The sequence below is a fragment of the Hoplias malabaricus genome, chromosome 14 (genome assembly GCF_029633855.1).
Source record: "Hoplias malabaricus isolate fHopMal1 chromosome 14, fHopMal1.hap1, whole genome shotgun sequence".
In the NCBI taxonomy this organism is placed as follows: domain Eukaryota; kingdom Metazoa; phylum Chordata; class Actinopteri; order Characiformes; family Erythrinidae; genus Hoplias; species Hoplias malabaricus.
The window spans coordinates 35,997,771-36,025,716 of NC_089813.1; the positions used below are offsets into that span (position 1 = coordinate 35,997,771).

The following is a 27,946-nucleotide window of genomic DNA, read 5'->3' on the forward strand; positions in this document are numbered from 1 at the left end:
TATGTCACTACACCAAAGATTGGAAGGGACAGTATTTACCTAAAAGCCTTTCACATAGAACCACATCCTTTCATGAGATGATGTTCCACCTTAAGAACACAGGTGTAACTGCTGACCGTTTTTTTCTGCGCAAAATTTCAAAAAAGTAAAAGGAATAGTAGGAGTTTGCAAACATTTCTGTGCTTTTTAAAATGTGGGTGTGTCATACTCAGTCAGACAATTAAATACCAACTGTTGTTTTTATACCATGGCATAACACATTTTCAACACAAAAAAAAGAACCCATTTTAATATTAAATAAAAAATTAAAAACATTTCAAGAAACAGTGTCCTTGCAAAATAAAATTACAAGATTTTCCACTGAACCCAGATGCAGTCGATGGGTCAAGGTCTATTTGGAGTCAAAACTTTGCTTCTTTAGTGTGGAACAAGGGCTATGATGCTAACATTGCTAACAAACACCGGAAGTCGACAGTCACACAAATAGCCCTCTAAACCTTCTCAACCCACTCAAAAATTACATTCAGGTCTTATTAGGTTTAAATAATTTCTGTCTGTAATTTAATTGTAATTCAAAATCCATACATTCTCATAGTCTTTTGTCATTGTATTGTATTTTGTATATATCCATGTGTTTTCAAAAATTTCAAAAAATTACAAAAATTTACAATATAAATGATGCATAAATTAGTTACATTAACCATCAGCAACACTGTAATTACCTTTTTACCTCATGTACCTTTAGATACAATGTTATCCCAAATACAGAACAAATGCACATGCTTTAGCATCGCATTTTCCTTCATAGAACTCGTAATGAATGCTGTGACGAATAAATTCTTATCATTTTGCATTTTCAAACTACTTCATTTCCAGTTCAAATGATAAATGTCATATTTCATTCTACGGAACAATATGACAACAGAACGGGAAATGTTTACATTTTAAATGAGAATTTTATGTTACGATAAAAATGCTTTGTAACTTTAATTGTAAACCTAATAAGTAAATAAAGCAGGAATTTAGGATGCTGTGTGATTTACAGTCAGTTGGAATACAGCAACAAATCTCAGTCAAATTAAAAAAATTAGTCATTTTAGAGTAAACACTATCACCTTTCATTCCATGCCTAACATTTTACATCTCAAGAGCATCAGAAAACAAATGCAATGCGGACGATAACACAGTTCCAGTTTTACATTCAATGTGTGAATAATATCATTCTGAGCGATTTTACTAAAACATCACTGACATTATGAAGCTTATTAATATAAATTAAAGAAAATATATAAATAGTTTGGCATGTATTTACAAAAGCCATTTGCTTTTCAATGTTTGTTAGCAGAGTTAGCTTTAGTTTCAAACTAAAGAAACAACATATTCTGGACTCCAAATGTTTTGGAATGCTGAAATATCACTTTTTAAACCCATAAGTAACGCATATATTTCAAAATTACAAATAAAATTCAAAAAGGAAAAACACATTCCAGTTTTTAAAAAAAGCATACATTTTCAATTGTCAATGCTTTATAGTAAAGACACTGTAACAGTCTTAAAGCAGTGATGGTGGTACATGTCGCCATAACCCCATACATTCGGATCATATTATCTGATGACTTTTGAAGACGCCAGGCAGTGGTAACACTTTCTGAATATGCCATGATTAATAAGCCAACTGAAACTCCACCACTCTCACCAATTTAATCAATGTGCCTTCCATTTCACCCAAAAACCTCCATATTAGAAGTAATTGGGCTTTTATGACCGCGACATTACCCAGCATGCATGTGGAGCTGTGGAAAGCCTAAGGTGTTGGGTACAAGGTGTTGCTCAGAGCCTTCATCATCAGCATCCTCCTCCCACCTTCTTCATCTCTCCGCAGAAGCATGGCCAATATAACACCATCACTTTTAACCGATCCTGACAGTTCTCTCTATTCACATACACTCCATTTTCTTCTATAATTAAAGTAGAAAGACACTTCTTCGTTAATTATTAAAACTATCAATGGGATTAGAAAACTGATTGCTTGGTTATATGAGGTGATCCGAGCCCTCTTTGGAAACAAGTCCTTTTGAATTTGGGAAAAAGTCAAAAAAGAGAATAACGTGTGGGATTAATATTGCGGTACCTAATTTATTCATAGCATATCTTTGTATGCTGAATCTGGAAATTAAACTGAATCAAATCAAATCTACAAAGTACTCACCTATTGTATCTTCATGCTTTTAAAAGTACCATGTAATTCTACTTTGAGTTAAAAGGTAATGCAAAGAGGAGCTATTCACCTGTCTCCGCTGAAGAAATAATATATCTGGCAATCTCTTTTTTACCTTGTGTGCTTAGCAGAACTGGGGAGAGGAGTCCTCGGCTGCTTTCAAGTGCAAACTGGGGGGTCGTTTTCTCAGAGGAGGAATATGTTTACTAGATTAGGAAGTAAATATAGATATATGAACCAGTGTTGGTCTATGTAGCACATTCTTTTTTCCAAGTACTTATGGGACAGTAGGGACCAGGATAGTGTACACACTCTAAAGTTCTAAGTGACGACTGAGTAAGGACAGTATGAGTAACCTACAGGGGGAAAATAACTACAAACCTAGCATCTCTCACAACTGGATAATCATTTGGAGTAATATCCATATTGAATTTCACTTTAATGTCCAACTAAAGTATGCAAACCAGAAACGTCTCCAAATTCCTTGTAGATTTAAGGGGCTCTCGAGTAGTGCCACAGTCTCAGCACTGTATCTATCAAGAAGAGATCAAGGGAGTCCAATTTGGCCCGATCTTTCTGTACGATGGACCCTCCTCCCCTTCACTCAAGCATGGTGTTGGGCGTTTGTTAGCGGACAAGTCAGATCTGGGCAGGTGGGACTCTCTGGTGTTTATATTTTATTTAATTATAAATAAATAAATAATAATAAAAAAAAACGGTCTTATTACCTACTTAGAAAAATTAATCCGATTTTTTCGGAATCTGAATTTTTCCAGAATGCAGTGTTTGCTACCGTACCCTGTCCTGCTTCAACATGTGACATCAAAGTGATGTTCTATGTGTGTAATAAAGGGAAAATATAAAAGGCACAATAAGAGTTTCTCCTGCAAAACACTTTCTGGAGTGTGTCGTCACAATGAAATAAATTCAGCTCTAACACCACATTTTGGAACATTAAAATATGCAAATATATGCACAATTAGTTCGGTTTTGCCTCATTTTCCACCGTGTGTTACTGTTATTTATAAGACACTTGTTTAGAATGATTATTATTACCATGACGACGATCATTATAATGAAATATGATTTACAACTGTTAACTATAACGTACGATAATGTGATTATTTTCCTTTATTAGCCCTAGGACTCATTGTCCCAGCCCACCCAAGAGCACATGAAAGCAGTGTAACTTTACACTGATCCAGGGTCAGTTTTGTATATACTGCTTCAATGATTAACCTATTACTTTGGGCAGGAGGAGCTGGTCCTGGATCAGCGTAAAAGGACATCATCTACCTGCAGTTTTGAGGGCAAAAAAACAGACAGCAGCTGCACAAGGATTTTCCAGCTTGCATTACTGACTCAGTAGTTTTTTGTTTTTCACGATGGGTGCACAGACACTCTCTCTAAATGGATTCATTGGCTATAAACATTATTATTTATATTTCACCACATCACCACAGTGCGAAGCTGCCTGTGCCGGAACATCACCTCAGTAGTTGATTCGGAAACTCCGCCGCTGTGAACAAAGTCCCGTGCTTATATCTTTAACTCCATTTTGTGCAATATGCGTGGGCTTCACGTGAAGCTAGGCCACCTTCAGAAAGTAGGACGTCGTCCTTGATTGTTTCAATTCACAGTCTTCTGCCAGCATCCAGCCCAAACGTCCCTTGTTAAGGGCCAGAGTCGTGTACTGCTGCATCTCATCAGAAGTGACCCTGATTGGCTGCTGCGGGTTTGTCTACTGGAGATGAGTGGAGCCGGAGGTGCTGCTGGGGTCCAGTGGAGAAACGAAGGCAGAAGGAAAGCAGGACAAAAACCAAACAAACATTTAAAAAGAAAAAACATCCCTCGTCATGGAAACCACAAATAAAAATAATGAAATCACCTGGAGTATGAAAAAGGAGGAGTGACGACTCTGCTATAAAAGCATCAGGAGTGCGAGCGGATACAATGCAGGAGGTTATTAAAATCAAAAATCAAACTCAATAAAAACAGTTTTCATAAAGGGACTGAGACTGTGCTCTGCTTTCTTCTGTGTCCCATTATTAGTTTGATAAAAGTTGAGGTGAGTAGTTGGTCTTCATCTGCTCAAAGTGAAGCCCACCTGCTTTGTAGCAGGGGGAACTGTGTTCTTTGTTCTAGATCTCTTTTTTTTTTCCAGTCTGCCCCAGCAGCACGGAGCCCCTTCAAAAACGTAACAGAAGATAAAGGAAATGCCTCTAGACTGAGAGAGAGAGAGAGAGAAAGAGAGAGAGAGAGAGAGAGAGAGAGAGAGAGGGGGTGTTGGTCACTGCCGTGCTCAGTGTGTCAGGACATCCTTATCTTTTGTAGTGGCTGGGAGCGTCCGCAAACATGTATTTGAGTCTGTAGGCTTCGGCCAGGAGCAAGCCCACCTCCTCGTTACCCCAGTGTATTGTGGGTAGGTTCTGCAGGAGCATTAGCAGGCCCTGAAAGACATGGCAGAAGACGTTGATGTGGACTTCCAGAAAGCAGTGATGGAAAAGAGTGAATGGCTGGGATACTTGAACTCAGATCTGATTCTGTAACAAATCTGTAACAAACCCTGTGCACTGCTCCCAAACTAAAGCAAAGCATATCACAACCTAACGTCAAAGGGGAACTCCACCAAATTTTTTTCCAAATTTCAGTATGACCTTCCTGTGGTGTTTGAGCAGTGGTGGCATGGCACTTGAAAACTGTTGTGTAATGTAAGGTGTGTCAAGCAAATGGCTCCTCAGAGCTCAGTATTTCTAATTCTCAGCCTGAAATTACTATTTTATTATTTATACATTTAAAATATACACTACATGTATGAATAACGCATGAATCTGAAGATGTGCAATAAAACTATATTATTACTATTAATAACATTACTAGCATAGTTTTATTGCATGACATCTTCAGACACGCATTATGGTCAGCATCTGCACTACTGTGTGGAATATACCACACCCAGTCACTCACACACACTCACCCAGTCACTCACACACACATTCACCCAGTCACTCACACACATTCACCCAGTCACTCACACACATTCACCCAGTCACTCACACACACACACACACACACATTCACCCAGTCACTCACACACATTCACCCAGTCACTCACACACATTAAATCACCCAGTCACTCACACACACATTCACCCAGTCACTCTCACACACACACACACACACACATTCACCCAGTCACTCTCACACATTAAATCACCCAGTCACTCACACACATTAAATCACCTAGTCACTCACACACACATTCACCCAGTCACTCACACACACATTCACCCAGTCACTCACACACATTAAATCACCCAGTCACTCACACACATTAAATCACCTAGTCACTCACACACACATTCACCCAGTCACTCACACACACATTCACCCAGTCACTCACACACATTAAATCAGTCACTCACACACACACATTCACCCAGTCACTCACACACATTAAATCACCCAGTCACTCACACACACATTCACCCAGTCACTCTCACACACACACACATTCACCCAGTCACTCTCACACATTAAATCACCCAGTCACTCACACACATTAAATCACCTAGTCACTCACACACACATTCACCCAGTCACTCACACACACATTCACCCAGTCACTCTCTCACACACACACATTCACCCAGTCACTCTCACACACACACACACATTCACCCAGTCACTCTCACACACACACACACATTCACCCAGTCACTCTCACACATTAAATCACCCAGTCACTCACACACATTAAATCACCTAGTCACTCACACACACATTCACCCAGTCACTCTCACACACACACACATTCACCCAGTCACTCTCACACACACACACATTCACCCAGTCACTCTCACACACATTCACCCAGTCACTCTCACACACATTCACCCAGTCACTCTCACACACATTCACCCAGTCACTCACACACACACACACACATTCACCCAGTCACTCTCACACATTAAATCACCCAGTCACTCACACACATTAAATCACCCAGTCACTCACACACATTAAATCACCCAGTCACTCACACACACACACACATTCACCCAGTCACTCTCACACACATTCACCCAGTCACTCTCACACACACACACACACGCACCCAGTCACTCTCACACATTAAACCACCCAGTCACTCACACACATTAAATCACCTAGTCACTCACACACATTAAATCACCTAGTCACTCACACACACATTCACCCAGTCACTCACACACATTAAATCACCCAGTCACTCACACACACATTCACCCAGTCACTCACACACACATTCACCCAGTAACTCACACACACATTCACCCAGTCACTCACACACACATTCACCCAGTCACTCACACACACATTCACCCAGTCACTCACCCAGTCACTCACACATTCACCCAGTCACTCACACATTCACCCAGTCACTCACACACACACACACATTCACCCAGTCACTCTCACACACACGAGAGAGGGAAGAGTTAAGAAGCGATAAAGACAGAAATGGAGGAATGAAGGGGAGATGTTGAGAGATGAAAGGAGAAAGAAGAGGGGGAGGAGGAGGGAATGAACAGAGTGAAGGAGAAAGTGAGAGCGGAAGCAAAGAAAGATGAGAATAAAAAAAGAAGAGAAGATAGAAATAGTAATGAAAAGAGGAGAAAAATGTGTGTGTGTGTGTGTGTGTGTTTCGGGGGGGGGGGGGGGGTCTCTGAGGTGGGCTGACCGTTGGTGTGTGTAATGCAGTTACAGTGAGGCTCAGCTGCAGCACCAATTACTGCGATCAACACGGAGTGTGTGACGGCTCAGACGAGACGGCGCAGTGTGGAGTATGACATGCACTTAACACACATATACACACACACACATTTAGCCACAACATACACACACACACACACAACACACACCCTTGCAGAGCCGGCCACAGCATGCACACTTAAATAAAATACACTCAATGCATCAGCAGTGATCTGTAGCCTGTGTAAATACACAGCAACAACACAACGCCCTACACATAGCATCACAACAGGGGGGTCACCACTGTCTTTGGTCTTCGTTTTCTTTCAACAGTGAGTGTGCTATCACCTAACGAGCATGGATTTGAGTCCCTGGAATTACATTCAAACTTGATACACCCCATCGCAGTTTGCCTCATACACTACAAGTGGTCCAAGAGTGGGCCGATTAAAGACAAGCATTCCATGGTACCATGGCTGGTACAGTCCAGGTTAAAATTGAAGTTGAGAAGATAATGTTCAGGGCATTTCTTAGAAGTTAGGTACATGTGGCGTTGAAAAGATAATCTCTCTCTCACACACACACACACAAGTCTGTGAATACCTGGAAGTCGCACATGGAGAGAATCTCTTTGCGCCACTTGATGAGGAAAGCTGCGCAGACGTACAGGTGGAAGTGAGAGAAACCCTCCGACTCCGCCTGCAGAAACAACAGCAAGAAAAGACTTTTAATAAAAAAATATATATTATTCAAACAATGGCTACTTTCAAGCATGTGCTTGCCTTTACACTCTCAGCTTTGTAGCAGCGTGTGATCTGAGGAACCCCAACTGCGTGGAAACGGCAATCAGCAACGTCTCAGAGGACAATGTGGAATAAATATTCCATGCTTTTCCACGACGTGTGAAAACCCTGCTTTTAGGAGAGGCCTTTAAATAATGAGCCTGAAATTTCAGTTATTTAACATGTATTTGAAGTGAATGTCTCAGTGAATGGTGTGTGGGGCACTGGCTGAACCACTGCAGACTCATCCTCAGCTCATTCCAGCTGTTTATTCAGCAGCAGTTTAATTCATCAACTGAGGAAACCAATCATGTCAATTACCACCTTCACCACCGCTGCTAATAAACAAGGCATTAATATAGAGTCTACCGTGTCTCAAGATACCACCCCCTCCCTCACACTCCTCTCTCTCTCTCTCACACTCCATCTCTCTCACACTCCATCTCTCTCTCTCTCTCTCTCTCTCTCTCTCTCTCTGTCTCTGTCTCTCTGTCTCTCTGTCTCTCTGTCTCTCAGTGCAGTACTTCCAGCCACTTGAGGCAAGGCGTCTGGCTATAAATAGGTTTGTTCTTGTTTTCCTGTTTGCGTTTCGCTTTCTGTTTGCTTCTCTCCAAGCAGTGAGTGAGAGAAACCAGGAAAGACAAAAGAAAATGGACGAGAGAGGGAGCATGTGGAGAGAAAATAAGAAAAAGAGGAAAAAAAGCAAAGGGAAAAAGGCAGTAAGAGAAGTACATTTTAAACTTTTGAGGAAAATGTGCAACATATATGAGAGAGAGAGAGAGAGAGAGAGAGAAAGAGAGCGAGAGAGAAAGAGAGGGAGAAAGAGAGAGAGAGAGGGAGAGAGAGAGAGGCAGACAGACAGAGAGAAAGAGAGAGAGGGAGAGAAAGGGGAGAGAGAGAGAGAGAGAGAGACAAAAAGAGGGGGAGAGAGAGCGAGAGAGAAAGAGGGAGAAAGAGAGAGAGAGAGAGAGGCAGACAGACAGAAAGAGACAGAGAGGGAGAGAAAGGGGAGAGAGAGGGAGAGAAAGAGGGAGAGACAGACAGAGAAATATATATATATATATATATATATAGAGAGAGAGAGAGAGAGAGAGAGAGAGAGAGAGGGAGAGAGAGAGAGAGAGAGAGAGAGAGACAGAAAGAGAGACAGAGAGAGAGAGTCAGAGTAGAGAAAATGAAGGAGGAGGAAAAAAAGTAAAAAAAGTGGGGAAACAACAACAAGCAGAGAATCGAAGAGACAGCAACAGAAGAAGAATAGGAGAAGAGACAAGGAGCGAAGAAAGGAGGAATGAGAAGAAGTGAGTGCACAGGACAGGAGAGGAGAGGACACAAATGGAGAAGAGTAGAGAAGAGAGCAGGGGCAATGAGGTCCTGACGAACCACAAGAGAATGAACTGTCTCTAATGGATCAGGAGCAAGGTGGAGACACTGGATTGCACTGGAACATCAACATGACTTTCCTTTTTTGTCTGGTGTGCGTCCCTCTCTCTCTCTCCCTCTCTCGTCTGAGCTCTTTGTGGAAACTAATTGATCTTGTGGGGCAGCGCCTTTGTGTTCCTGCTCTAACATGCAATTACAAGGGATAGAGAATAAAGAGAGTGGAGATAAACGTCTGGACTCAATGCTCCTCAGTGAGAATAAAACACTCCCCGTCACATCTCTCAAAGCAATAACTTTGCTTAACAACTGCTTATATATATATATATATATATATATATATATATATATATATATATATATATATACACACACACACACACACACACACGTGTGTGTGCCCATGAAAAATAGCCAAATCCTCTCTGCTGATGCCAAGTAGCTTTTGACTCGTTTGGTGTTCGGTGGTAGACTGGATGATTGAAGTTTGAAGAAACAAGAAGTATTGGCAATTTAACAATTTATTCATTTAACAAACAGGAGCCTCAGTAGCGTGTAGAAGAACAGCCTGGTACCTCCTACTCATGCTGGTCACCAGCCTGGTCACACACTATTGTGGGATGGCATCCCATTCTTCAACCAGCATTTGTCATAAGTCAGCCAATGTGGTCCTGTTGGTCACTCTGGCACCAACAGCAAGCCCAAGCTAATCCCCACAAGTGTTCAATGGGGTTGAGGGCAGGACGATGGCAGGCCATTCCATCCTCTCCACTCCCCCATTCTGGAGGTAGTCTCTGATAAACCTCGCTCTGTGGGGGGCGAGTGTTGTCATCTTGGAAGATAGAGTTCAGCCCCAGACTGTGGAGATATGGGATTGCCACTGGTTGGAGAATTTCATCTCTCGATATCTCTCTGAATTGAGAAGCCTCCAATGATGTCAAGCCTCGTTTTTCCAGTGCGGGAGATGCCGCCCCACAACATCAGATGGCCTCCACCGAAAGATGTTGCTCTATCAGAGCAGCAATCAGCTTAGAGTTCTCCGTGTCTTCTCCACACTTTGACCCTATGATCCAACTGTCATAGGCAGAATCTGGACACCAGAGCAAATGGGCCTGGCGGTGAAGGGCAGTCATGGCAGACCTCCTGGCAGCCCGAAGAGATGGAGATTGGCTGCGTGCGGTCTGTTCCGGATTGTCTGGGCAATGAGCCTTCGGCCATATTGTCCTGCAAACCTTGACTGCAAATCTGTAGAAGACAGCCGATGATACCCAAGTGCTGACAGGGTGAGGAAACAATCTTCTTGGGGTGTCATCTTCAGAGACAGAGAATCTGCAGAAGAGAAGCAATCACAACCTCCCAAATTACAAAAGTAATCCTCCAATCACCTACAGCAGTTTCTAAAATGCAGCCGATACAGAGTGATACACACGAACCCTGCTGTAGATGTGAGTAAATATTGAGTTTAGAGAGGAATGATGATTGGTTGATGGGTCTGCACAGCCCAATGCCTTATGCTTCATGGTATGAAACACACCTTCCATCCCTCACCCTCCATATTGCTGTAGCGTTAAAAGCATTCCAACCTTCTGATGTCTGGTTCCTGTCACCACCACTGAGAAGAATTCAGATATACAATGTTTCTCTTGAATGAAGCAGTTCACCTGAACATATTCTGAATGACCTTATTTACATTTTAACCTTTGAACTCTGGAGAAATTGAACAAAAATCTAGATAAAAATAAATAATATTATAAATAACACGCTTCGGCTGAAACAACACTGGAAACATTTCCATGATTCAAGCACTTTCTCCCCTGTGACACAGGGATTCGAGGAAAATCTATTCATGTATTAATCCTATTATCTGTCAGATTATCTCCGCGCCTGCACAGGCATGGGGGAAGTGAGAGGTTACATCACAGGAGCTGTGGAAATAAATGCTTTTCTTTGCTCTTTCTCTATTCTTTATTGTTATTCCTTTAACCTATTCCTAAAGGTGCATGATGGCTCCATCCAGTGAGGAACACAACACCCATCTCCACCCAGCGAGGAACACAACACCCATCTCCACCCAGCGAGGAACACAACACCCATCTCCACCCAGCGAGGAACACAACACCCATCTCCACCCAGCGAGGAACACAACACCCATCTCCACCCAGCGAGGAACACAACACCCATCTCCATCCAGCGAGGAACACAACACCCATCTCCACCCAGCGAGGAACACAACACCCATCTCCATCCAGCGAGGAACACAACACCCATCTCCATCCAGCGAGGAACACAACACCCATCTCCATCCAGCGAGGAACACAACACCCATCTCCATCCAGCGAGGAACACAACACCCATCTCCATCCAGCGAGGAACACAACACCCATCTCCATCCAGCGAGGAACACAACACCCATCTCCATCCAGCGAGGAACACAACACCCATCTCCACCCAGCGAGGAACACAACACCCATCTCCACCCAGCGAGGAACACAACACCCATCTCCATCCAGCGAGGAACACAACACCCATCTCCATCCAGCGAGGAACACAACACCCATCTCCATCCAGCGAGGAACACAACACCCATCTCCATCCAGCGAGGAGCACAACACCCATCTCCATCCAGCGAGGAGCACAACACCCATCTCCATCCAGCGAGGAGCACAACACCCATCTCCATCCAGCGAGGAGCACAACACCCATCTCCATCCAGCGAGGAGCACAACACCCATCTCCATCCAGCGAGGAGCACAACACCCATCTCCATCCAGCGAGGAGCACAACACCCATCTCCATCCAGCGAGGAGCACAACACCCATCTCCATCCAGCGAGGAACACAACACCCATCTCCATCCAGCGAGGAACACAACACCCATCTCCATCCAGCGAGGAGCACAACACCCATCTCCATCCAGCGAGGAGCACAACACCCATCTCCATCCAGCGAGGAACACAACACCCATCTCCATCCAGCGAGGAACACAACACCCATCTCCATCCAGCGAGGAGCACAACACCCATCTCCATCCAGTGAGGAGCACAACACCCATCTCCATCCAGTGAGGAGCACAACACCCATCTCCATCCAGTGAGGAGCACAACACCCATCTCCATCCAGTGAGGAGCACAACACCCATCTCCATCCAGTGAGGAGCACAACACCCATCTCCATCCAGTGAGGAACCCAACACCAGATCTTGTTCAGAGATCTGGAGCCCACCAACCCACACACGTGGAACACCCAGTCAGTTTTTTTGTCTTAATCAAAAAACATGGGATTTATATATATAAATAAATGAATGAAAAAAAAGTTTGTTTTACTGTTTTTAACCTGGTCTTTGTGCATTTACATAAACATGATTTCTGTGATTTCAGAGAGTCAGATGAGGCGGCGAGACAATTCTCAAATCTCTGTACTTTACATAAAATGTGGCACAAAATCAAAATGCCTTGTTTTACCATATGTTTTCTGAAGAAAAATGCAAAAAATGAGTAAATACTGCAACACGGATCAAAACCTTTAAGCAGACGTGATTAGATTTGCACAAACTCTATAACAAATTTGCTTTCAAGTTAATAATCCATACATTGTACTCCAAGGTTGACTGAGAGTATTGTCTTGCGTACAACTGTATTACGTACAAGCGCTGGGTCTCTGCTGGCCAAAGCTGTCGAAATACAGTTTTAATGTATATATTTCTTTTTATAAACATATTTGCAAATATTTACAAACATGAAGCTAAATTCAGCATGTGCCTTTGGTCTAGGCCATACATCATGTGAGCAGTTAGCTACTGGAGCAGGAAATAAACCTCATTCCTCTCAAACAAATGAAGCTCTTTCCTTGAATTGCTTATTCAGTCCAGCCTTAGGCACAAACCCACTCAGAAAGCATCGTATGACTAAGCAGCCAGAGGAGGCGGACCCAATAAAGGAGCACTCCGTTCATTTTCCAGCTGGATTTATAAAGCATTCCGTGAAGAGGGTTCACACATATATTTATTAAAGCATATTAAAAAACACTGCGCATACATCAGACTTGGTCTGAACCAGCTCACTCAGGGACGAGGCCAGGAAAGACTGGCCTCAATGACTTGGGGCACAGGATTCAATCAGAAAAATGCAGTGCAGGCAAATTACACAACACGACCAAAGATCAGACAACATTCCTTCCTTCATACCACTCTAGATGATGCTTGAAGTTAACCAAACACCACAGCATTCTTCTGCTTTAAACCTGAATAAACAAACAAACAAACAAACACTGGCATTAACATGTACCTTGGGTGTTCTGATCAGAACATGGCATTATGAACGCATCTTCAATGAATGCTACTGAGGTTTTATTTCTAGATCATTTCGGCTGAAGGACGTGGCGGCCACATACTGCTTCACTGCAGACAGAAAAGTCCCATGAATTCAAATGCCAACTATGGCTGTTACAAACTATTTAATCGTGCAGACGGCTGGGCTAATTTATGAGAAAGGGAGAGGACATGGCGCGAGAGATTAGAGCAATGTTGCAGAGGATACGGACAGTAATCTGTTGTTGAGGACAAACCAGAACACATTATCCTTCACGCTACAGCTGTGATATGGCCTGATGTGTCCCAAACCACCTCTGAAAGTAGTTTGAGTGATCAGATTTCAATGCATCTCCAAGACTTTACATTTGGCCTGCCTCGTCTAATGAGTCTCTCCAACCGCAGCTCTGAAGTCGTCCTAGTGTCTCCAGTTGCAACGCCGGACCCCTCAGAGTCTCCCCGGTCGCTGAGCCGGACCCCTCCGAGTCTCTCCGGTCGCTGAGCCGGACCCCTCCGAGTCTCTCTGGTCGCAGCGCCGGACCCCTCCGAGTCTCTCTGGTCGCAGCGCCGGACCCCTCCGAGTCTCTCTGGTCGCAGCGCCGAACCCCTCCGAGTCTCTCCGGTCGCGGTGACAGAACCCTTCAAGTCTCTCCGGTCGCAGAGCCGGACCCCTCTGAGTTTCTCCTGTCACAGCGTTGGGTGAAAAGTGGTCTAGAGAGTTTGGGAATCTGAAACACTCTCTAAAGCCAGGATCACACCATGTGGTCTCCCCGTTCACATCGTCGCCCCCCTCCGGGTCTCTCCAGTCATAGCGCCGGACCCCTCTGAGTCTCTCCGGTCGTGGCGTCGGACCCCTCTGAGTCTCTCCGATCGCGGTGTCGGACCCCTCCAAGTCTCTCCAATCGCGGTGCCGGATCCCTCAGAGTCTTTTTGGTCGTGGCGCCAGACCCCTCCAAGTTTCTCTTGTGCTGGGTGAAAAGGGCTCTAGAGAGTTTGTGAATCTGAAACACTCTCTAAAGCCAGGATCACACCATGTGACTTTTAGCCTGATTTTTAACCTATACATGCTACTGGACCAAAATATTTTAGCTCATGTTAAATGCGCAAGTTGAAAAACATTGGATTCTGGTAAATCTCAGTTGTTTGTAATTATATGCCTTCACTCATACACTTTCCACAAGTCTTTGTGAGTTAGATGTAAAAACGGGAAATTAAAAAAGCAGAAAATCAGACATAAAGGACAGAATATCAAGAAAAGAGACATATCAAAAAGATTTCTGAGACCAAGGATGAAAAGCAGTCAGAACATCCATCAGGACTCGATCTATTCGACGAGAATACAAATGAACAAAGGACCGAGTCCAAAGTCAAGCCCTTTTCACCAGCTACAATAATTTCTCTGAAGTACAAAAACTTATCAATTCCATCAGCGATAACTATATACATCCTCTGCAGATTTTACTCAGTTGTATGAACTGAACAAAATGAAAGAGGTAATTATGGCCTGAAGTATATAGATGGTCAGAAAACTAAGAATATAACAGGCTGCAGCCAAGATGTGGCCCGACAATAAATTCCTGTGACTGCTTGCTTAGAGGACATGAAACATGGGAGGCTGACACCTCAGCACTAACATCTGCTGCCAATATGTCCGTCTGAACCAACCAATGACCTCCAGCATGATGTAAATCTCTGGGCCATAAAAAGCCTGCCTTATTTATCTTTTAAAAATCAGGGATATTACCGCCCCTAAAAAACTGGTTTATAAAACACACTTGGCTGAGCCATCAAATCTGTTGTAAAAGACTTGACTTATACATATGTTATGGTAATATATAAGTCTTTATTAAGGTGGCGAGACATCAGAAATGCCCTAGAATCATTTTTAGCCATAATGCTACTTGGCAGCCATAGTTTACTGTTAGTGAACCAGGATAAATATAAATTAAACTATTTATTTTAACACTGATGTAATTTATGGTGGCACCATGGCACTGCTGGTAGTGTCACTGCCTCACAGCTCCAGGATCTTGAATTCCTGGGCTCAAACCTCACTGTGGGTGTCTGTGAGGAGTTTGGTGTTTTCTTTTTGTGTATGTGCGGGCTTCCTCCCACAGACCAAAAACATATCTTGCTGTGAAGATTGGCTGGGTGAGTGTGTGAAATTGAGTGTTCGAGTGACTGAGTGAGTGGTGCCCCATCCAAAGTGTGTTTCTGCCTGATGCCCCCAAAGACTCCTGGTGGGCTCTGGATCCAACGTGAACCTGATCAGGATTAATGAATAATGTATTTTACACATACTACACTAGGTCTGACTTAAATTCTGCCTAGCAACACCCATTAACCACAGCAAAACAACAGTATCTCACAACTTCTAGCTTTATTACTGCAAAACATCTTCTATGTTGTTCAACTACTGAGCTGTGCCCCTGTTTGACTGTATATTTAGATTAGCTGGGACTGGGTAAGCAGAATAATAGCTGTCCCTGCAGAGACCTTAATCCTTGTGTCCACACTATAAATGATAATTGGAGACTGTCCCTACACTGGAATAACTCAAGGCTTTCCTCAAGCATCAACAGCCATGACCGGTCAAGAACTGGCAGCAAATCTGCACCCTACGACCGGCTCTAAATATTGGAATCACTGCTTACAGCAATACAGGATGATTATTTCAGCTTCAATGAAATTGATATTTTGATATTTGATGTGGAATTTACTGTACTCCAGTAGAGAGAAACATTTAGGCAAAAAGCAAGCAGCAATATATCATTCGTAATGAGGTTTTACAGGATCGTGGACTTTAATGTCAACTACTAATATGACCATTTATTCCAAATGTTTCGGCAGTTTTTTTATGCCTACCAGCAGTGGTTGAGGTGTGTGTGTGTGTGTGTGTGTGTGTGTGTGTGTGTGTGTGTGTGTGTGTGTACCTGGTAAGTGTCCCACAAACGGATGGTGCAGCGTAGCGGTAGTTCTCTCATCAGAAGATTGTTCATCCAGCGGAAGGCAAACTGCAGATACTCCACCTCACACTTCTGGAAATGAAGGTGTATGTCCTCTGGAATGAGAAAAGCAGGACATACACACTCCTGTTTACAATATCAATTTCAGATCAAGCAAACAAGGTATGCAGAGCAATAGAAAACTAAGCGGCAAGTGTGTACAGTGTATAGGATCAGATTAGAGGGGCTAGCCTCTGCATCAGTGCTCATGACCCCTTTTGGTAGTCACCATCTCATACCATTCAAGGAACACCACATTAGACGACCCAAACAACATGACCATCGTAAAGCTCATGCACATATTTGCAGATTCCAATGTCGTCTTCGAGAACTGACTGCTCAGTTCCTGCCTTAATATACCCCACTCTCTTTTGTCACATGTCACTGTAATGAGATAAACAATGTTATTCACCTCACGTGTCAGCGGTTTTAATCTTGTGGCTGACTGCTGTATACACAATCTGAGACAATATTGGTTTTATTGAATTGAAAGGGGCGATTCCAAACTTTGGAACTGTATTAGTGTCTGGGCTGTTCAGGCGTGGATCTGTTTTGATTTCTTTATATTGTGTTTTATTTTAATAGGAGTGAAAATAAGGACTGGAATGGACCACCACAAAAAAGACCCTCGCCTCAGCAGCAGGTCTGAGAAACAAGCGAAAACAGAGGCATCTAATATTCTGACTTTCTGAAGCACAGATGCCATCAACCCCCACCCCCACGAACCCGTCTCGCCACGTTTAGGCGACACCCTCCCACAGCGTTCAGTGTAATTACATTCAACTGGAAATAAAGAGAGGGGTGGAAGGCGAGCGGCTCGGTGCCAGGAGCGCTCAGAATAAGAGTGTTTAATATATAAAGCTTTCCATTCAGCAGGGGAAGGCAAGAATAAGGATGGCGTTTAGAACGAGCCTGTATTGACTGTGCTCATGATGGATATCACCGAAGTCTGAAGCAGCCCCAAGAGGAGAATAATGGAAACCGCATCCATCAGAATGATAATGGACACTTTAACAGAGCCAGAGCAATATAAACTCCTGATAAAGGGGCTGGGGGGGAAAAGGAAAAAAAAAAAAAAAAAAGTAGCAACTCCTTAAAATTTCAGAAAGCCTCACGGTATTGAGTGCTCTCAATATATTACGCAAGTTTTGCATCACAAGGGATGCCAAACAGTCAGCTGCGTGTCGCATGCGTTAAAGTGAGTAAGACTTTTAACATTTAATCTGAAATTTATATTCTCTTTGAAATTTCATCGCCAACGTTGCCTCACTCTCACGCTTTATATTTCTTTCTCCCGCCGAGACGGAGAGTCATTTCCCTTCACTCTTTCTTCTCCATTTTCCTCTCCCTCGCACCGTGTTCCTGATGCTTTCACACTCTAATCGTGGAGCCTCACGAAGGGATTGATTTCTTCGTCAGTCTCTAGGCTGAAATTTTAGTGCAGAGTGTCCCTCATAGCGCCTCTTAGCAGTTTCTGATGCTAAAGCTAATATTAAGCTAGTAATAAGGTGGAAATAATTTTTATAAGCAACGGAAACCCTTATGGCCTACAGGGAAAGACAAAATATTTTGGTCGTCGTAACAGTTAGGTGTCACAACAGGTAGTATCTCTGTCACACAGCTCCAAGGTCCTGGGGTTATGGGTACGAAGTTTGGCGTGTTCTCCCTGTGTCTGTGTGGGTTTCCTCCAGGTGCTTCGGTTTCCTCCCATGTTCCAAAAAGTTGGTAGGTGGATTGCCCAAAACGTGCATAAGTGTGACAAGTGTGAAGGACTGGCGCCCCCTCCAGGGTGTGTTCCCACCCAGTGACTCTGGGTAGTCTCCGGACCCACCGCGACCCTGAACTGGATAATCAGTTACAGACATTGAATTAATTAATTAATAAAATCAGTTACTTTTTAATTAAACAAATGTGATTAATTACTATGTGATGGCGTGTTCTCTGTGTCGGCGTGGGTTTCCTCGGGGTGCTCTGGTTCCCTCCCACATTCCAAAAAGTTGGTAGGTGGTTTGGCGACTCAAAATGTCCATAAGTGTGAGTGTGTTAGTGAATGTATGAGTGTGTGTCGCCCTGTGAAGGACTGGCGCCCCCTGCAGGGTGTGTTCCCGCCCAGTGACTCTGGGTCGTCTCCGGACCCACCGCGACCCTGAACTGGATAATCAGTTACAGACATTGAATTAATTAATTAATAAAACCAATTACTTTTTAATTAGTATATAATCATAAATGTGATTATATACTATGTGATGGCGTGTTCTCTCTGTGTCTCTCCCATGTTCCAAACATTTGGTAGGTGGATTGGCGACTCAAAATGTCCATAAGTGTGAGTGTGTGAGTGAATGTGAACTGAATAATATCAGCTACTTTTTAATTAGTATATAATCACAAATGTGATTATATACGATGTGATTATAGTGTGAAATGTGAAATCAAAATGTAGCGTATAGCACTACATTTATTTCTTTGTCTGTTAGCTCTCTCACAGGTTAGAACACACTTAAACTCACACATTTAGTCCAAGAGTTATCTGTTCTAGTGTTTCACTCAGAGCTGAAAACAGAGAAGCGTTGAACAAGATTAAAGTTTGTATGTCAAACAACCATTCAAATCATGACGTGTTAAGTTTCCTTTGTCATAAAGTTTCAAAGGACTTGATAACTCTCCGTATTCATAATGATGAGAGGTTGAAACAGAAATAAGATTAGCACTCGTTCTCCGCAATAATTGTGTCTTGTACAAAAGCAAAAATTAAGAGATATTGGAAGTGAAAGCTGATCAGTCCTGACACGCTGGGGTTTGAATCACACAGACTTGAAAAGGAACAACCTTTAGAGAAAGAGAGGGAACAGTAGGCAGTTGCTCTAATGGTTCCCATAATTGCTGCCGAAGTGATCCTCAGAACTGGTGTTAATGATATTCTTAGAAATGATTCTGAATGTCAGGTTCACCCTCTCTGGCCTGTTAACACTGTTGGAGGCCAAAAAAAAAAATCAGATTAAAACACAAGCCTCAGTTTTGAGGCCTGCCACATTAAAGCAATTCATGTAAAAAGCTTTTCAAATGTCATTGCACTGGGTTTGATTTATCTATTTTTTTTTTTCATGGCAGTAAACGCTGACAGGAAAAGCCAATATGAATGAATTCATGCTTGAATGTCAACAATATGAGCTTCATCAGAATAGATTTATTACTTTTATTACGTGTCTCATATTTGTTGTAGAAAAGTATCCCCAAGACATGGAGCAGTTCCTTTATAAAGCAACACAGAACAACCATTTAGGAAAACAGTTTCCTTTGCTTTCCTTTCCATTTACAGCTGAGGGTGTGTGCGTGGGTCTTTTCCAACAAGGAGCAAGGAAACAACACACACGTCAAACTCTGTTTCAAAGAAAAGCTCTGACGGCTGTTTTAGAATTACATTACAACAACACTGACTGAAAATGTTGATTAGTAGTATATTGTGTTTAGCCAATCAGAGAAGACACACACCTGCCCTGGTTCTGTGACACATTGATTACTTCGCTTCCATAAAAACAGAGAAACGCCCACGTGGCCAGCAGAGCGAAGCAGTGTGGAGGAATATGGGCAGAAAAAGCATAAAACCTTTATAATACAACTCTCAGGGAGAGGTCTCTGGAAACTGTGGTGCAAGTGAAAGCAAGTGAAAGCATATCATTAGCCTTAGAACTGTGGATGAAAATGCATTAACCCTTTGTGTATCACAATATTAACATAGTAAATATAACACTGCCCTGTGAAGGATTGGCGCCCCCTCTGGGGTGTGTTCCCGCCTTGCGCAAAGTGATTCCAGGTAGGCTCTGGACCCACCATGACCCTGACTTGGATAAGCGGTTACAGATAATGAATGAATGAATACATATAACACCACTTTTTAATACAAATACACACTCCGTATAATTGTACTTTTATGAGAAAAGTAACACTAAAAATATTAAAAGATATAAAAGACATTAAGAATTTAACACTACAAAGGGAGATCCCAATTTTTTCAATACGGACAACCATTGGCTCACGAGGTGCTTAATAGTCTTTTATTGGCTCTGCTTAAATCTAAGCCCTGTGTCATGTAAATTAAATGTCCATTAATGGAAACTGAGGCATGTCGTATGTAAAGAAGGTACTGAATCTGCACTCAATCTTATGCTAAGTGAGTGTTAAGAGAGTGTTATAGGACCGAGGGTCTCACCGTCTATCCTGCTGACCAGCTCCTCCAGGGCCTTTACCTTTTTCTGAATTCCAGGCTGGGCAAACGTGTAGTTATCCTGCAAGAGCAGAGCACACATCATCAATAACGCTGATAGACACGCTGCTTCCTGAAATGGCTTTCTATTAGCGCTGCTCTTAATGCTGCACAGCGGTGAAGGGCTGAGCTTAATTAACTGAAACCGTTCTTAGTGTTCTTTCTATCTCCGTCTCAGTCTCTCCATTGCCTGCTTTCTCTTTCTCTGCTGGCTTTTCTAACTCCTGCTCTTTTTTCCCCCCTTTTTTATCTTGCCTTTTCTCATTCGCTTTCACACACAAATCCTCTTATTTCACACCAGCCAAGCTTCTAACATCATTAGCTTGTCTCTTTACAGCTCTATATCATGTAAATGGTGTTTCGGTGCCTGTTTTCTAAAGTATACAACAGCCACAATACACAATGTAATTTACTGTTATTATCTAACTGCATGCTGTGTTTGTATACGCTGCCATTCAAAAGTGCAGAATCACAGTTACAAACTTCCGAATCAATGTTTACAACCTGACTACAGAAAATGAGATGAAATTATTATTATTTTTTTACATCTGTGTAGGCTTCCTATTGAAAAAGTACATACACATGCAGGTGGTTTCATATTTCATATCTCAAGGCTGGTAATTTTAATATCAAACATCTGGGCAGAGCTGGGGTTTTTCACCCCTTGATTTTGGCAATACATTTTAGAACATTCATAAAGCAAATATGCAAAATTAATAAATAACGGTGGCTTAGCTTCTTATTTTAATGCATGTTTACATTACTGTAGTACATTGACAGTAAATTACTGTGTACATCATAGACATATACAGCCCTGTGCAAAAATCAGAGACCACACAGCTGTCAAAACATGAGGAACCAGTAATATACGCCACAATCCACACAGAAGCTTCAAACAAATATAACATCAACCTTTTTTTTATTTTTATTTTTTTAAATATATGAAGTGTGGGGCGGCTCGGTGGCGCAGCAGGTGGTGTCGCAGTCACACAGCTCCATGCGTGGGTTTCCTCCGGGTGACCGTCTGTGAGGAGTGTGGTGTGTTCTCCCCGTGTCTGCGTGGGTTTCCTCCGGGTGACTGTCTGTGAGGAGTGTGGTGTGTTCTCCCTGTGTCTGCGTGGGTTTCCTCCGGGTGACTGTCTGTGAGGAGTGTGGTGTGTTCTCCCTGTGTCTGCATGGGTTTCCTCCGGGTGACCGTCTGTGAGGAGTGTGGTGTGTTTTCCCTGTGTCAGCGTGGGTTTCCTCCGGGTGACCGTCTGTGAAGAGTGTGGTGTGTTTTCCCTGTGTCAGCGTGGGTTTCCTCCGGGTGACTGTCTGTGAGGAGTGTGGTGTGTTCTTCATGTGTCTGCGTGGGTTTCCTCCGGGTGACTGTCTGTGAGGAGTGTGGTGTGTTCTCCCTGTATCTGTGTGGGTTTCCTCCGGGTGACTCTCAGCTGCATCACAGCCATAACGTGACTGCAAAAGGCTGCACAAACGATTCTGATCTAAGCAAAAGCCCTCTCACTTGTTTTTATGCCTCCCCTGATCAGAGCCAATGTCATCTGAAGTTTATTGGCAAATGTGTAGTGAATGGAAACATCTCATTATGCATTTTATTTTCCTGCCGACATTTCTTTGGAAGCCTTGGCTGGTGTTCTCCAAGCGTGTTGATGTTCAGTTATAGTTAGAAGTGTCTGAAAATGTTTTCTTTAAAAAATAGACACTTAAAACACGTGCTAGTTTTCCTTTTCTCGGCTGGGTATCATCATGTGATTTGATATTGGAGCTGGCAATGAGTAAATTGTGGAGAACATTTTTAAAATATATGCCCAATATAGAGCTAAAGTGCACGATATTTAAAGAAAATGTAATAATAATGATTTTAGACTTGTGTAATCAAGCACATCGGTCACAGCCGGTGTGAGGAAGAGTCCCTGAGAAACTGTGCCGAATGAGTTTGGACGTGCGAGACACATGCTGCAGATTAAGAGTGATTGTGTTTCTGATTCTCTGCCCTTACAGGCCGGCGAGGGTCAGTGAGCACCAGTCTCCAGATAATGAATGGCTGGGTGGATGAATGGAGGGACAGAGAGATGGATGGATGGATGAGTGAGGGATGCATGCAGTGTGTGTCTGGCTCAGACTAGTAAACCCAGCAGAGCGTCAACATTGTCACAAGCGTCGACTGATCCTGCCTACAGGGGGCTGCCCTGACCCCTGTGTGTGTTTGAGACTGAAAACCCACAGCCTTTGCCGTCCTGTGCTGAAGTGTCTCATGCTCAAGGCTGGCGTCACGCTCACGGCCCGTTTGTTTCCTCGTACTCAAGCTCTAGAGCGAGTTGTATTCACTGTCCTTTGGGAGAAAAGATAATCCAGCAGTTTGTTCTCCTCAAGGTCACCGTGATAAAATACAGGAGATATGAGGGGGTCCACCTCACGGACCTTCGGATATCATCCTGCAGTTTATCATAATGTCATTGTGTACCGAAAATACAGGAAAATCCATCCGCTTTATCAGAAGGACACTGTGTTTTTGTTCTGGGGCAGGGAGCATAGTCTTTCCTCTGACAAAGAGTGAGGGATTACAGAGCAGGTACATGCATGAAACGTGTGAAGACGTACAGCTTGTGTTTGAGGACACAGTGTAATATATGCACATATACACACCCTGGACAGGCACCAGCCCATCGCAGGGCAGTATGTGTTGCATATTTTCTGTAACTCAAAATCATTTCTATTGGTGAGGCACCTGAGGAAAAGCTTGGGTGGCTGCTGAGGGTGGTTTTGCTGTGGCCAACTCTGTGGATCCCAATGCCTGAGTGCAGTGACAGGGACACTGTACTGAACAAAAGCTCTGGGTGAGCTGTAAAACTGAGGTCCTGATTGTTCAAGGTCATAAAAGATCCATGGGGCATTTCCTCAAAAAGAGCAAGGGTTTTATGCCAGCGTCCAGCTACTTGGGTACCACCAAGTTTACTCACAATTGTCCACATTATTAAAAAAAATTAATAAATAAACTAATCACAGACAGTCACGCGGAGGAAACCCACACAGACACAGGGAGAACACACTACACTCCTCACAGACAGTCACCCGGAGGAAACCCACACAGACACAGGGAGAACACACCACACTCCTCACAGACAGTCACCCAGAGGAAACCCACACAGACACAGGGAGAACACACCACACTCCTCACAGACAGTCACCCGGAGGAAACCCACACAGACACAGAGAGAACACACCACACTCCTCACAGACAGTCACCCGGAGGAAACCCACACAGACACAGGGAGAACACACCACACTCCTCACAGACAGTCACCCGGAGGAAACCCACACAGACACAAGGAGAACACACCACACTCCTCACAGACAGTCACCCGGAGGAAACCCACGCAGACACAGGGAGAACACACCACACTCCTCACAGACAGTCACCCGGAGGAAACCCACACAGACACAGGGAGAACACACCACACTCCTCACAGACAGTCACCCGGAGGAAACCCACACAGACACAGGGAGAACACAAAATTCCTCACACTCTGGATTCAAACCCACAACCTTCAGGACCCTGGAGCTGTGTGACAGTGACACTACCTGCTGCGCCACCGTGTCGCCCAACTGCATTATTAACAGCTTTAATACGATCAACTGCAGAGAAATTAAAGTATCTGACATGTTTAACAGAAGCACTGTATACACAGTTGGAGACTGTAATGAAATGTGGCACAACTGCAATGTGTTTAATGCTCCAAACCTCTGAATTATGAAATCGCATGATGAACCTTGTGTGTTTTGTGAGTACTTTTACATTTTCGGTATCAGCCACCTCTACCTGGAGGTTCAGGGATGCTGTACTTCTGTCATATCACCCACCCCTATTTTTACAGATGTGTGTTCTGGAGCATTTTGCTGAACTTGACTTTGGAAGACGGATTCTTTTTGTCCAGGAAATCTTCAAACACAAACACACACAGAAAGACACACCTGTATTCCATCCAGTAGCTTGCTCATACACCAGAAGCTGTCAGCTTCAATGTTACGTTGTGTTTCCAGAGGCAAGAGGGCCATTTCAAAGTTCTCCACATCCTCATCTGTAAAAGAGAACGCACACACACACACACACACACACACACACACAGTCATTGAGGAGATCACAGATCCTCTCACTCCTCCCTCGTGTGTTCTAGTTAGCATTTCCTCAGGGTACGAGTTCATGCCTGTGTGCTCCAACAACACACGGCTGTCAGAGCGCTAAGTAACACCACTCACATCTTTATTCTCTCCATTCATTACTCCCTCTATTCCCCTCTTTCATATAGCCATCCTTGCTTTAATGTTCTGTATACGCATCTATTTCTATACATCTACACACACACACTCTGTAACTTTCCCCATTTCTCCCATGCTTTCTTTCGCACACTTTCCTTCACTGGCTTTAATACTCCAACTCGGTCTTTCTCTCTCTCACCTCTTTAATAAATGCTCCCTAGCCCTGTCTTTAGGACCCTCCCTCAACCTTTCACTCTCTCTCGTACTCTCCATCTTTCTCAACCTGCTTTTAGTATTCCCTTTAGTATCTCTTGCCCTTTTGCTAACACTCTCTTTTTACCTTTCGCTCTCTTTTGCTCTAACACACACACACAATCCATCTCTCAGTTTTCTTTAGTGCTCTTTTCTCCACGTCTCTCTTTCTGCTCTGATCGTGCTTCACAGTTAAAACGGTGTGTGATAAACAGTGCTGCTGTGTACAGACATGATTCAAAAACATTCAAAACTCTTCTTTCCTGCTCATTTCACTCACTCACACAAAAAGAGAGAGAGAGAGAGAGAGAAAGAAAGAAAGAAAGAAGAAAGGAGAGAGAGAGAGAAAGAAGAGAGGGAGGAGAGAGAAAGAGGGAAGAGGGGGGAGAGAAGAGAGAGAAGAGGGGAGAGAGGAGAGAGAGAAAGAGGGAAGAGGGGGGAGAGAAGAGAGAGAAGAGGGGAGAGAGGAGAGAGAGAGAAGAGGGGAGAAGGGGGGAGAGAGGAGAGAGAGAAAAAGAGAGAGGGGAGAGAGAGAAGAGAGAGGGGAGAGAATAGAGAAAGAAGAGAGAAAGAGAGGAGAGAGAGAGGGGAGAGAATAGAGAAAGAAGAGAGAAAGAGGAGAGAGAGAGAGGAGAGAATAGAGAAAGAAGAGAGAAAGAGAGGAGAGAGGGGAAGAGAAGGAAGAGAGAGAGAAAAAGAGGGAGGAGAGAAGAGAGAAAGAAAAGAGAAAGAGAGGGAAGAGAGAGAGAGAAAGAGGGAAGAGAGGGGGGAGAGAAGAGAGAAAGAAGAGAGAAGAGAGAAAGAAGAGAGAGAGAAGAGAGGGGAGAGAGAGAAAAAGAGAGACATGCAGACCCAGACAAACTATCCCAATCTCTTAAATAAGTTTAATAGGTGAATAAATAAATAAAGAATGAATGAATGAAAGACAGAATGAACAAACACAAGCTTTAAGTCGCTGTGTTGAAAGCATGTAAACTGAGGCCTGTATTTGTACATATTCTCACTCCCACAATGAAGAGCTCACTGAATGTTTGTAGTAAACAAGGACATTTCTAAACAAGTCGGAAACAGCAGGGGAATCAAGTTATTGATATTTGTTATTCCACCTTAAGTGCTGCAGCTGGTCCGTTCTGTTCAGGCACCAGAACGTAGAACGGTCACAACACAGCTCCAGGGGCCTGGAGGTTGTGGGTTCGATTCCCGCTCCGGGTGACTGTCTGTGAGGAGTTGGTGTGTTCTCCCCGTGTCCACGTGGGTTTCCTCCGGGTGCTCCGGTTTCCTCCCACAGTCCAAAAACACACGTTGCAGGTGGATTGGCGACTCGAAAGTGTCCGTAGGTGTGAGTGAATGTATGTGTGTCTGTGTTGCCCTGTGAAGGACTGGCGCCCCCTCCAGGGTGTATTCCCACCTTGCGCCCGATGATTCCAGGTAGGCTCTGGACCCACCGCAACCCTAAAATTGGATAAGCGCTTACAGATAATGGATGGATGGATGGATTCTGGTGCATTAATGTGTTATTTTCTTAATCACGCTTTTTAAACAATGTCTTATCCAACAAAATTCTAAATATTTGAAACTAATTTTATAAATTGTCCATTTGAAATCGTTTGAAATATTCTATATGTTTCAAAGTTTCCATTATTCAACAAATCAGAATCTTAGACGAGGCGGTGGTATGTAGCTCTGCTCCGAGGACTTGCTCCCCTCAGTCGCCCTCAGCTCCTGCGGTGGTTCCATGGACGCAGAATTCACGCTGTTATTTTTTCCATTACCAGGACAGAGGCGTGTGATGAGACGGTGGCAAAAAGGGCCTGGAACTGACAAGAGAAAAATCCATCTCTTTTGTGACAAAGTTAGTTAGCAGCAGCTGCGTCACAGAGCCACCACCCGGACCGCCACGACCCGACACTTCAGTCAGAGCAACACTGCATTCCTCAGAGGAGGAAGAGGCCGATCTGGATCCTAATAAACCCTTTTCATGCCCCATTTTTATCTTCAGTAGTGAAGTGTAGAAGGCAGCAATACAGACTGAGCTCATCATGCCACACAGGCTAACAGCGAATCACGTTGAGCACCCCATCACATCATTCCAACGTAGAGGTGGAGGCGTGTGTGTGAAATGAGGAATGCTTCTAATCCATTTACCACTATTTCTTCTGATAACGAAACTTCCACAACATCTGACAGAACATAACCCTCGCATTAAAAAAAGAAGTGACTCTATAAGCAAATGACAGACCTGTGATCCCCAAACCAGAACCTGGCCTTGCTTAACCTTACGAACATTCAGAGAAATATCAGCCTAATGAGAATACTACGTGACATTGCTGATTATTCCAAATACATATTTTTGCACATTAATCATCCACTACACATGTTCAGAACTGTGTGATGTGTCCGTGCTTCCCTGTCCTGTCCGTATACTATGACTGTCCTTTTGTATTAATCATAATCATGTTTTGTCTGCACTTTTGCCTTAAATGCCCACTGCCAAATGAACGCTAGTGTAAATGGGTGAGCAGTGTGGTCAGGCAGAGTCGTTTGTTTACTATTCTGTATGGCTTCCTTAGCGCTTGCTTTTTAAATGAGGCTACATTACCCTCATACCTCCACCTTAAAAACCACACTCCTCAGACAGTCACCCGGAGGAAACTCATGCAGACACAGGGAGAACACACCACACTCCTCACAGACAGTCACCCGGAGGAAACCCACACAGACACAGAGAGAACACACCACACTCCTCACAGACAGT

The 27,946-nt window shown here is 43.6% G+C and overlaps 1 protein-coding gene across 3 annotated transcripts in view; it reads right to left on the reverse strand.

The window, feature by feature from the left end:
* Positions 1–215: 215 nt before the first annotated feature.
* The window catches only part of tbc1d22b (TBC1 domain family, member 22B), a 66,721-nt gene continuing 38,990 nt past the window's right edge, over positions 216–27,946 (reverse strand). For 2 of the 3 annotated variants that reach the window (XM_066644723.1, XM_066644722.1), the window contains 5 exons: positions 24,655–24,761; positions 20,629–20,704; positions 16,350–16,477; positions 7,556–7,651; positions 216–4,668 (listed from right to left, as the gene is read on the reverse strand). In XM_066644723.1, the coding sequence (XP_066500820.1) occupies positions 4,540–4,668; positions 7,556–7,651; positions 16,350–16,477; positions 20,629–20,704; positions 24,655–24,761 (536 nt within the window). In that variant the 3' untranslated portion in view covers positions 216–4,539. Of the gene's footprint in view, positions 4,669–7,555; positions 7,652–13,144; positions 13,350–16,349; positions 16,478–20,628; positions 20,705–24,654; positions 24,762–27,946 lie in introns of those variants that run through there. The other variant, XM_066644724.1, reaches the window with a different exon arrangement.